The 12879-nt window shown below is 41.9% G+C and overlaps 2 protein-coding genes across 2 annotated transcripts in view; both read right to left on the reverse strand.

Moving 5' to 3' along the window:
- Nucleotides 1-680: 680 nt before the first annotated feature.
- RBMXL2 (RBMX like 2) lies at nt 681-2039 on the reverse strand. The gene has a single exon (XM_030831267.2). The coding sequence runs from the start codon at nt 2022-2024 to the stop codon at nt 873-875; it is 1152 nt and encodes a 383-aa protein (XP_030687127.1). The 5' UTR covers nt 2025-2039; the 3' UTR covers nt 681-872.
- Nucleotides 2040-2308: 269 nt separating this feature from the next.
- Nucleotides 2309-12879, reverse strand: part of LOC115839530 (NACHT, LRR and PYD domains-containing protein 14) — a 44649-nt gene continuing 34078 nt past the window's right edge. Inside the window, 1 exon segment of the mRNA XM_060304338.1 lies at nt 2309-2410. Coding sequence (XP_060160321.1) covers nt 2407-2410 — 4 coding nt within the window. The 3' untranslated portion in view covers nt 2309-2406.

Here is a 12879-nt window from a genome sequence, read left to right on the forward strand (position 1 = left end):
GGTGGTGAAAGGGAATGGTATTAATTGATTTTATGAGGGGCGTTTTGCAGTTTTGTGGCTGGTTGGCCAAATTTTTAATATAGTATTCCATCCTAGTTCAACACAAGAATGGTATTTTGGGGAGTAAGGGAATAGGAGATTCTGCAGATTTCCAAAGAATAAGAAAACAGGCAAAATGTGGCCAGCATTCTCCATTTGTTTTTTTAGACTTACTGAGTGAATAGAACTTTCTTTCGTTACATATACAACTGATCTAAGTGGTTTTTGTTGTTGCTGTCGGCTGTTTGGTTTTTAATACGGTTAACACTGAGATTCACTTTGAAAGACACTTAGAAATCTTAGGAGTAAAACACACCAATCCCTCCCCCTCTCCCAAAAATCTAGTTGGTTTGAATGGACAGAATGACCGAATTTTCCATTTTAGGTGTGCAGAAAGATCTTTGTAGAAGATCTTAGAACTTTAGGCCTCATTTATCAGGTGAATTTAGAAGGAAGGAAGCCTTTAGGAGAATTTCTACTTGGAAATATAAGAAAACTAGTACGCAGGTTCAAGTCGTATACTTTTAAATGAACTTGTTGAAAGAAACGTTAACAATTCCAAAACGCAATCAAAACAAGTTTTAACTTTTTCCTCTCAAGAGTACAAAAAAAAAAAATTATGGAGAGAAAGTTAACAGGAAATTCTTCAAACGTAAAAACAACTCTTCTTTGCGCTAGTCCTTAAGTAGTTACCATAGAACAGTCTCTACTTTTCGGCAGCTTCTTTGTAAAAACAACTCTTCTTTGCGCTAGTCCTTAAGTAGTTACCATAGAACAGTCTACTTTTCGGCAGCTTCTTTGAATGCAGATTTCGGTCCCAAGTCTCTTGGTGCTTAGTATCTGCTCCGGTCTCCCCCTCTCTCCGCACAGCTTCCCAGGCGGCCTCCGCCTAGTGGGGCCCTGCGGCCGGACCCGCTGTAGGACTCGCGCGGGGGCGGGCACCCCCTCTCCATGGACCGCAGCCTCCCGCGATCAGCTCTGCCTGCCCGGTCGCGGCCCCTCCAATAGCGCTCGCTCCGGCCGCCACCGTAAGCATCGGGCGGGCAGCCGCGGTACTCGTCGTAGCGGCCGCCGCCGTAAGATGGCGGGGGCCCCCGTGAAGGGGCGGCGCTGCGCGGGTCCCCGTAGCTCTCGAAGGGGTCTCGGTAGGAGCCTCCGCTCGGGTGATACAGGTAGTCGCGGTCGCGCCCCCCGTAGCCGTCTCGCTCACCGTAGCCTCTCGATGGACAGTCGTCCCGGGCGCTGGAGTGGCCGTAGTCGCGGTAGGTGTACTCTCTGGGCGAGGGAGCAAAACCCCGGGGGTCGCGGGCGCTCGAGTAGTCGCGGCTCGACGAGTAGCTGTCACGGGGCGAGTAGCCCTCCTCCCGGGGGCCCAGGTAGGGGTCCCGGCGCGGGGGCGGCGGCTCCCGGCGCAGCGGGCCGGCATAGCCGTCTCGCCCCCGCGTGGCCGGGGGCCGCCCGTGTATTCCACCATTTCCGCTGCGGGCCGGGCCCGACGGCGCGGCCCTCTTCGGGGGCGGGCCGGCCCTGCGCGGCGGCGGCGGCCCGCGCTTCACAGGCAGCGGAGCCCGGGAGGACCGCAGGTAGAAGTCGCCCGCGTAGCCGCCGTCGTCCGCCGGCCCGCCCCGGGACTGGGGGCGCCGTGGGCCGCTGCCGCGGTCCCCGAGCAGGCCCCTCGGGCGGCTATGGGACGGCGGCGGGCCCCGCCGGCTGCTCTCGAACGCCGGCTTGGTGGCCTGGGCCACCTTTATGGCCTTACCATCCAGGGTCTTGCCGTTCATATCTCTGGCGGCGGCCTTGGCATCTGCCGGGCTTTCGAAGGTGACGAACGCGAAGCCCCTGGACTTGCTGGTTTCTCGATCTTTCATCAGGAGCACCTCGGTGAGGCAGCCATACTTGCCAAACGTGGCCTCGAGGATTTTCTCGTCGGTTTCGAGGTTGAGCCCGCCAATGAAGAGCTTCCCCGGGCGGTCCACTTCCACCATGTCTGCGGGTCGGGTGGTCAGTGGCGTGGGCGGCGAAGTCGAGGCACGGGTCTTGGCTTCCGAGCCCCGGCTGGCCGAAGGCGGCTCCTACCGGTTGGGCGGCGCGTCGTCGCGGAAACCCCGGAACCACAAGTCGGCTGCGCAGGCGGAATGCTCCGGTTTGTGCCTCTCGGGTCTAGTTCCCGCCGCCTGGCTGGCTCTTGCTGGTTGTGATTGGTTGGTGGTGCGGGGAGGGCCGTCCCGCCGGCAACGAGGCAAGTCGGCGGTTTTGTGACTTTTTTCACACTCGTTTACCTTTGGCCTGAATTCTTTCAGTCACTCCTGAAAAAAAGTTTTTCCCATTGCTCTTAATGAGAGGAATTTTAATGCGTTCCAATCCACGTTACCTAAAACCATATTCAAACAGAAAAAGTAGTTGAAAAAAATGGAATAATAAAGTTTTAAAATGCAGTTTCTACGTAAAATGTGTTAAGAATAAGATGTTTTGCGTTGCCAATGGGAAAGAGAGAAAATAAGTGGAGGGTTCTTTGGTGGTATAGGAAGAAGAGGGAGTCATTCTTTGGATGTGCCATCTTTCCCTCCTGCACCGTTTTCTTGCATTTTTCAAACTTCAAAGGACTCAGTTATGTAGTATTGAAACTGCCCTTTAAGATAAATATTGAACGGAAAGTCACCTGAGGGACAAAATAAAGGCAAATGTGACAGCACTAGGACACTCGCCAAAGTAGCACCTAAGCAAGCATAGGACACTAAAGACTTTACCGCTTCATCGCGAAAGAAAGGCGCACCTCAGGAAAACAAAACATTTTGGGTTCATTCTAACGAATTACACAGTTCAGATTTGTTCCTCACGATATTCTCTGAATGGAAATAAGTATGAAAAGTAAATTGGTGAACTATCTTCACCCAAGATAGTAATGTCTAAAGCCACTTTTTTTTTTTAATATTTACTTTGTGTGGGAGTGTGTATATATATATATATTATGTGTTACATTTTTTTATTGCAATAGCCATATAATCTTGAAAAGGGTACTGCAAGGAGGCATTTTTATGATGTTTCTGATTTTAATGGGTACTCTTTTAAGGCTTTGAGAGTTTTTTAGCATGCATAAATGGAAGTTAAAGTATAAATGCATCCCATCAGTTCATGTGAGGAATTGCAGTAACAAATTTTTATTATTAAAATCATTATTATATTTCTAAGGTAAACTTACCTGTTGGGATGTATTCATTTTTAAATATATTAACGAATTTTGTTTGCTCATACTTAGAAATTTTACATTTCTGGGCATAAAGGGTATTAGCCAATAATTTTCTTCCCCATACCTAGCTGGGGAGATTTTTGCCCAAATTTCTTTTAGTTTTCAGTCTATTCAGATTTTTAAAAATTTCTTCTTGACTTGGTCTTTGTAAGATATACTTTTTTCTAAAAGTTATCCATCTTTGTTTAATTTGAAAATTTATTTTATCAATAGCCTGTCCGGTTTTGCTTTCTTTTTTTGTGACCAGTCTTGCCAGAAGTTTTTTATCTTTTCAAAGAACTACACTTTTTCTTTGCTGATCCTCTGCTTTGATTTTATTTGCTGCTACTGTCTTTTTTCCTTTCCATAATTCTTTGGATTTACAATTTGTATTATTTTCATTCTAGATTTTTAGGTAAGACACTTAGCGCATTAAGAGTTTCAAAAAACATTTCTTCTGATTGTTATATCTAAGTTTAAATTTTACTCTCCATGTACTAGTTAACAGCATGCCCTGAGCTGTGATACATGGTTATTTTCACTGTTGTTCAGTTCCTAACATTTTCTCATTTTCATCATTTCTTGACTCATGAATTATAAAGAAGTATGTTTTAAAAATTTCAAACATATGGATATTTTTGGTTTTCTAACATGCTCTATATGATATCCATACGTTGGTATTTGCTGAAACTTGCTTTACGACCTGAAGTATATGTGTGCTTGTGTGTGTGTTGTGTGTCTAATAGTCCACGTATGCTTGAGAAGAAAGTATATTCTCTAAATATTGGGGTAGAATTCTTTCCTTATATAGTGATGTTCAAGTCTTCCTCATCCTAACTTATTTTTTATTTGATAGAGTTGTTGAGAACTGTTTTAAACTCCCATAATTGTGGATTTATTAATTTCTCTTTATTTTTATGTCCATTTTTGCCTCATGTAACTTAAGATTATATTGTTAAATGCATGAAGATTGAGAATTGCTATGTATTTCTGGTGAATGATTTTATTATGTAATGATCCTCATTATTTATAATATTTTTTTACCTTAATTTGTTTTGTCTGACACTTATGTAGCTCAATATTTTTCAGAATTTTTTCTGCCAGCTTATTGTGTGCCGTCTGTTAACCATGCCTTTCTTGCCTCTTTTTTCCATCTTTCCTGCCATCTCTGGTATCACATGATTTGACTATTCCTTTCTTTTTCCTCTAACAATATGGAAGAAGTTATGTTTTCTATATCTATTCCTTGAATGATTACCTTTAATGTTTTTATTGAGGGCTAACTTATAAACACAAAATTTACAAGTTTATGTATAAAATCTTAAATTTACTGCTTAATTAATTTTTACATATGTGTACATCCATGTAAACATGGATGACCCACATCAAGATCTATAACATTTCCATCACCCCCAATTGTTCCCTCATGCCCCTTTCAAAATAATACCTTTCGCTCAGAGGTAACCACTTTTCTGGCTTACATAAGCATAATTTTGTTTTGCTTGTTCTTTGACTTTATATAAATGGAATCATATAGAATGAACTCTTCTGTGTCTGGCACTCAGTATATTTTTGAGATTCATCCATGTATTGTACACACCAGTAATTGCAATTTTTCTTTGATTTTTTAGTCGTTGTATGACTATACCAAAATATTTTTTTTTCCATTTTTCTGTTGATGGACATAGTAGCTTGTTGGGGAATGATTCCTTTTTCCTCCAGTTACCACAATGCCCTCTCCCCATATAATCAGTCCCAGATCCCACAATACATCCAGAATCCATTCACTTAACTACTTCTGCACTACAATCACCTTCATACCAACTACCTATGTCCCTTAGCTGGACACCTGCTGGGGACACAAAGTCTTATGAGTGGGTAAAATGGTCAACAGTCCCAAGGGTCTGGGACTCCTTGACAAGGGAGCCTCATGTCCCTTGTCAAGTATCAAAACCCATTGGTGATCTGTACCCGGAGCTGCAATTAGATTGAGAGAATATAGAAATGTAAGGGTTGATAGAATTTAAGTGGAGGTTTGGATGAGAATTGGAATGTTTAAACAGGCTTTACGTGAAATGATAGGGTCTCTTTGTCTCTTTTACCTGAGTGTATTATGTGGATGGATATTGTATCTGACTGAGGAATGTTTCCCCTACCTACTGTTGTAAAACACAAGACAGAAATTGCTCCTTAAGCAGCATTAATAGGACATGCTAAATGGGAACAAGTAAGATTGCCTGAACACAAACGATGCGACCAACAAGGAATTAATTTCCAAAATATAAAAACAGCTCATACAGCTTAATATAAAAAAAAAAACAACCAAATCAAAAAATGGACAGAAGACCTAAATAGACATTTCTCCAAAGCAGACATACAATGGCCAACAGGCACATGAAAAGATGCTCAACATCCCTAATTATTAGAGAAATGTAAATCAAAACTACAATGAGGTACCACCTCAAACCAGAAGAATAGCCATCTTCAAAATTCTACAAATAATAAATGCTGGAGAGGGTGTGGAGAAAAGGGAACCCTCCTACACTGATGGTGGGAATGTAAATTGGTGCAGCCAATATGGAAAACAGTATGGAGGTTCCTTAAAAAACTAAGGTTACCATATGATCCAGCTATCCCACTCCTGGGCATATATCCAGAGAAAACTCTAATTAAAAAAGATATGTGCACCCCAATGTTCATTGCAGCACTCTTTACAATAGCCAAGACATGGAAGCAGTCTAAATGTCCATTGACAGATGAATGGATGTGGCATATCTTCACACACACACACACACACACACACACACACACACACACACACACACACACTGGAATATTACTCAGCCATAAAAAGAATGAAATAATGCCATTTGCAGCAACATGGATGGACCTAGGGATTATCATACTAAGTGAACTAAGTCAGACAGAGAAAGACAAATATCATATGACATCACTTATATGTGGAATCTTAAAAAATGATAAAATGAACTATTTACAAAACAGAAATAGACTCACAGACATAGAAAACAAACTTATGGTTACCAAAGGGGAAAAGGGGGAGGGATAAACTAGGAGTTTAGGATTAACAGATACACACTACTATATATAAAATAAACAACAAGGACCCACTGTGCAGCACAGGGAACTATCAATATCTTGTAATAACCTATAATAGAAAAGAATCTGAAAAAGTATATATATATATATATACACACACACATATAGACATACATATATATCTGATTTACTTTGCTGTACACCTGAAACTAACACAACACTGTAAATCAACTATACTTCAATTAAAATTTCTTTTCACAAAAGATTGCCTGAGCCCACACAGTATAGAATAAAACCTTGAATGCTGGTATGAGTGAATCCTCTGTACCAGAAACCTATGTGAAGTATAAACAGGTTTATAGCAAAAGCTTGTGAACACTCCACAGTAGTGACTCCTGGGACTTGGACTAGAGAATTTCCATTTGAGGGGCAATTACTAGCTTGCTATTGAACATTAATTGCAACTGTCCCTATAACTGAAGGACAAAAAAAATAATCTTCTCACCTCGCACCCATTAGTATGGTTACTATCAAAAAAAAAAAAAAAAGAAAGAAAAAAAACAGAAAATAACATGTTGGGGAGGATGTGCAGAAACTGGAACACTTGTGCACCTACTGGTAGGAATGTAAAATGGTGCAGCCACTATGGGAAACAGGGTGGTGGTTTTTCAAAAAATTAAAAACAGAAGTACCAGATGATCCAGCAGTCTACTTCTAGGTATGTATAAAAAAGAATTGAAAGCAGGGTCTCAGATGTTTTATACCCATGTTCATAGCCACATTATTCACAATAGCCTAGAGGTGGAAGCAACTCGTGTCCATTGCCAGATTAGTGGATAAACAAAACGTAGTATATATGTACAGTGTAATATTATTCAGACTTAAAAGGGAAGGAAATGCTGACACCTGCTACAATGTGGATGAACTTGGAGGACATTATGCTAATTATTTAAAATAAGCCATTCACAAAAAAGACAAATACCGTATGGTGATTTCACTTATAAAAGGTGTCCTAGAATAGTCAAGTTCATAGAAACAGAAAGTGGAGCAGCGGTTGACAGGGGTGGAGGGAGGGAGAAATGAGGAGCTATTGCTTAATTGGTATAGAATTTCAGTTCTTCCAGATGAAAAAGTTCTAGGGATTTGTTGCACAACAATGTGAATATACTTAACACTACTGAACTGCACATTTAAGAATAGTTAAGATGGTAAACTTCATGTTATGTGTATTTAAGCACAACTAAAAATTTTGTAAATAATAAATAATAATCTTAAAACCTGAAGTATCAGTGACGTCTTGGGTGAGGTCAGAAAAACATGTTCATGGAGAGGGCAGTGGCCAGTAGAGTTCCATAATAAAATGGAAATGGTTTGTATAGGAATATGTTATCAGAGGAATGCAGAGTTACTCAGTGGATTCACAAGCAGGTGTACTCTTTTCTCCAAGGACTGACTATGGAAACACATGAGGGAACTGCCAGAGTCTATTCTATGGATAGTGCCCTGTAAACAGCTTTTCAGCTGACCAAAAAAGAGCTGCTTCATTTATGGATGGCAGTTCCAAGGTGAACGGACCGCATCCTGTTGGGAAGGTTACCATATTGTTCGAAGAAGGTAAAAACCAATTAGTTCAGCAGGACTTTTTGGTCCTCCTTTTGAGTAGGAATCCAATGTAATAATGAAAAAAAAAAACCCAGTCAGTTCAGTGAGCTGAATTATATTGTTTACCTAGCAAATGACAGAAGAAATGAACGATGATAAAAAGCCCCTATGTTTGAGCTTTTACTGACTCCTCGGTGGTGTCCAATGGCCTGGCCTTAAGGGAATGGAAAACTGGCCTAATAAAGGGATGCCCCTATGAGGCATGGCCATATTGGAATCACTATGAGAATTTGAGGGATGCATTACAGTAGGACATGGTGATGCCCGTAGGAAGAAGTGACTAGCAGGTTCACAAGGTGGTTGGAACTGACTAATGGATATCCTGGTGTGCTTGGTTGAGGAGGCCACCTGGGTGCATAATATGAGTGGCACTGAGGGACTACAGCAATACAGAGATGGACTCAGTCTAGACATACTCCTCCTGCACCTCTGAAGCATAAACTGCCACTAAGAACTGTTTTGTTTGCCAAAAGAAAAAGAAAAAAAGAAAAAAGACAGAGCCTGCAGATGGGCTGTTTCAGATACCTTGGAGGCGGAAAGACCGTGAACATAGCAAGTGGCAAGTGAGTCAGATGCTGATATCCAAGGGGTCTTGACAAGAATAGATCCTGACTCTGGTGTAGACTTTGCTTACTCAGAGACAGATGCAAATGCTCAGAGTACTATAAAAGAACAGTACAGAAAATATTATACCAATGTGGATCACCAAGTGACATTTCTTCAGACCAAGGTACATACTTTACACCCCATAGTGTAAAGGGATGGGCAGAGAGATATCCTGCTCAGAGTAATAGTTTGATAGACAGTTGGAATTGGGAATTAAAGCATCAGTTGTCTAAAAGGCAGGTAGATACAGGCGTGAGGGGCTCTCTTACCTTCATGAGTGTGTGCTCACACTCACCATGAGCGGAGCTAAGGGAGTGTCCTCACTAACTAGAGTCCTCTTTTTCTTTTCTCCCTTATGGATATGGGGTGTAGGAGGATACTAGTATGACTGTGCAGTCCTTCCCACATGGAAGATGACTGATGACCGTAACTTTTTCTTTCCTTCCCACCTCACCTCACCTTTCTTTTCCTTACATAATGGTCACAGAATCAGGGCTGCCACTACAAGTCCCAGAAGGAGGGATGATACCCAAGCAAGAAACTATAAATTTTTATGTCAGAATTCCTAAGGACCTGATGGAGTGGATTGTCCCTTTACCCTTTTTGGCAAAACTGGGATTAACAGTGAATGCAGCTATATTGTCTAATGGTAAAAACGGCCATGGGTTCTGTGTCTACATAACCCTACTCTAAATGAATGGGAGGTACTTTCTACAGGAGTACTGCGGTCTGCAACCTAGAGCAGCATAGCGGGTGCCACGCTCCCTTCCAAAAGTGGAAAAGTTTGGGTATAAATGGAGAGGGGGAGGGTAAAGGAATGAATAAATGGGTTACATGAAGAGGGACACCCAAAATTACATTAACACTCTGAAAGCGGCTCAAAGCAAGAGATGATATTATCTCTTAGCTCGATGAGAACACATGCCTGAAAGAACGGAGCTACACAGTGCAGAGGCCACGCCTGCTTTTGGAACCTGCCAAGATCAAATGGAAGCCTGCAAACCTGGGTGGCCTTATCCTGGGAGATCTTTCATACAATATGAAGACGGACTGGACTGAATGGAACTCTGGGAATGTGCCAGTCTCTTTTGACTTTCATTTTCCAAGTTATATCTACCATAATGCAATATGGTCTTACACTTACATTGTTGTTAAAATGATAATACTGATATTGATAGTCAAATGTACTTGGAAATTGAGTTAAAAGCCTCCTATTTCTTTTTTATTTTTTATTAATTTTTTTTTTTTTTTTGCAGTACCCAGGCCTCTCACTGTTGTGGCCTCTTCCATTGCGGAGCACAGGCTCCGGACGTGCAGGCTCAGCGGCCATGGCTCACGGGTCCAGCCGCTCCGCGGCATGTGGGATCTTCCCGGACCAGGGCACGAACCCATGTCCCCTGCATTGGCAGGCGGACTCTCAACCACTGTGCCACCAGGGAAGCCCAAAAAGCCTCCTATTTCTATTCTACACTGACTCCTCCAAATGTTGCTGTATCTGTTAAGGTCAGACAGGTATGATCTTTTTGCTATAAGGGATCCATTGTCAAAGACCAGGGGGTAGCCTATGGTACAACAAGAAACATTTATTTGGTCTTTGTCTAAAACCCTTGCAATTTCCTGAGTGATAGGAGTGTCTTTTATTGTCCATAATGAGACCCTTTCCACCACACCTGAGGAAACTCCTAACGGGGCACCTAGAGAGCTTCAGGTTGGGGCCTGGTCACCAGAGGAACCAGCCATGAGATTAGAGGGTTAGAACCTGATCTCTGGGAAGGGGGCTGAAGATTGAATTCAATCACTAATGGCCAATGATTTAATCAATCCTGCCTATGAAATGAAACCCCATGTAAAAACTCTAAACAGCAGAGTTCAGGGAACGTCTGGGTTGGTGAACACAGGATGTGCTGGGAGGATCATGCACTCGGAAGGGGAACGGAAGCTCTGTGAATCTACTCCTCCCCACTCGCAACTTGCTCTTCATCTGGTTGTTCATTTGTATCCTTTATAATAAACTATCATCATAAGTATAGCACTTTCCTTAGTTCTGAGAGTCACACTAGAGAATTATAGAACCTGAGGGGGATTGTGGGAATTCCAAATTGGTAGTTGGCCTGGAATCTATTGTGGTAATCAGGGAGAGATGGTATGTCATTTCCCAACAACAGTCCTCAATTCTCTGACACCAACTGGGTGTCCCGTAATTCAACTCATTGCTGACACTATGTACCTAGAGTTAGCACAGACTGTGCAGCTTAAGGCCTCAGTTCCAACAAAACTGCTCTCACTTCAGAGGCCAGCTGCAAATGGGGTCCCCAAATTTCTGCCTGGCCAACTACAGAGCAACTACAATGAAGAGGTTCTGACATACATGGTCTTTGTAAATTCTACACTCGTGGTCTGGGCCGCTCTTTTTGAAATATTTTAAAGTAATAATTATAATATCTGAAATTATAAAAAGGCATTAAATAGATGAGTATTTTGTGTGTTTACCCACTGTTCCCCACGTACCCATGAAAAAGAATGTCTCATACTATTTTTCAATCCTTGTACAACTACTGGCAGCAAACTGTAGTAGATTTGAATGATGAATGAAGGTACGAATACCAGTGAACAAGGAAGGGTCCACCAAAGGAGCTAGAACCAGGTAGGGGGGTGGGGGCATTCCCTATGGAGTCTTTCACTGGCTACACTGGCACCAGTATCCTCCAAGAGAGTAACGGGGCCAGGGTACCCTAGATGGAAACTTAGGGGGCAGAGGAGCTCCAAGATGAAAAAATGTATTACCATCAGGGAATAGAGATGACATTTAAAGAAAAATAAAAAAGAATTACACTCCTCACTCTAAAAATTAAAAACAAAAAAAAATCTCTGCAAAGGGCTATGCCCTGACAAGGATGAGTTGCAGAACACAAGGAATCGTCTTGAAGGTCCCTATCTCCTCAGGGTAGAAATCCCTAAATCAATTGAATGAGATCCCCATCCTTCCTACTAGGAAGGTCAGGGGAATTTCTCTGGAAGCAGCACCAGCGCCTGTAGCCTGGGCCCCTGAATCTGTCCCCAGTATCTTCAGGGACTGAGTTCTGATCCAACCATCCAGACACACAGAGTGATCTCACGACTCTATACCATGCCACAAACTCCTTGACAGTGAGGAGGGAGCTTCCCAGTTAGTCTGAAGCTTGGGCACCCTCTCTTTTTCTTCTTAATTTTTAAAATTGTGGTAAAATACACTTAACATAGAATTTACCACCTTAAGCATTTTTAGATACACAGTTCAATAGATGTGATGTTGTGATTTATAATAAATATATATTTTTGTCTTGGTCCATGGTTCCTGGCTCACAGCTCCTAAAACCCTTGGAATTTCCTAAGCAATGAGAGCAATGGGAAATATTTAATATTTGGTTTTTGTCATGGGTTTCTGAAATAGTTCCAGAGCCATAAAGGTGAAAGGAATGTCTTGTTATTCATAACAAGCTCCCTTCTACCACACTTGGGTTTATGTTAATGAGACAACAGTGAACCAGAGAACTTATTGAACTTAGGCTGTGGTGAGGAAGACAGACAGAAAGAAATAAGGAAATCTTTGTGTTAGTGCTAGGAAAGGAAGGAACACCGATGCATTGTTAGGAAAAGGGGAGAGAGTGGTACTTACAATAGAGCACTCAACCTCCCGGAGGAGATATTTAAAGGATGGTCCACAGCCAGATCTATGAAGAGTGGAAGAGCAGAGTAGGCAACTGCACAAAGGACCAGTGGTGAAACACTTGGAGCATACAAGGAATTGGGAAGAAATTACATTGTTTAGTGAGAGGGGAGAGTGACATATTGGAAAGCTGAACCAAATTATGCAGCCTTTTGAATACGAAGAATTTGGTCCAGCTCTAGTAACGTTCACTTACTCTCTCATTCAAAGAATATTTCTTGAACATCTGATATTAAGGCAGGTATTGTACTAGGTGAAAGAGATTCTGAGGTGATGACAAACAGTAAAGGGGGCTGTTGAATTAAAAAATTAATTACATCTGAAAGACAAAAGTACTAACAATAGTCTTTCTTCCCTCTGTTGCTATAAAGGAACCTGTTCATTTTCACCCTTTCCTCTGCTCTTAAAGAAGGATATTTATTTTCTGGTAGAGGTTCTGTGATGATCTACAAAATAAAGAAATGAAGACTAAGAAAGGAAAAGAAAAATATTAGAAGGAACGATATATGCATAAGAAAACACACAAAATGATAAACTGAAAGTTTAGGGTGTTACTCTGTTTGAAAGTAATGTTGTCAAAGGT

This window comes from Globicephala melas, chromosome 8 (assembly GCF_963455315.2).
Source record: "Globicephala melas chromosome 8, mGloMel1.2, whole genome shotgun sequence".
NCBI classification, from domain to species: Eukaryota; Metazoa; Chordata; class Mammalia; order Artiodactyla; family Delphinidae; genus Globicephala; species Globicephala melas.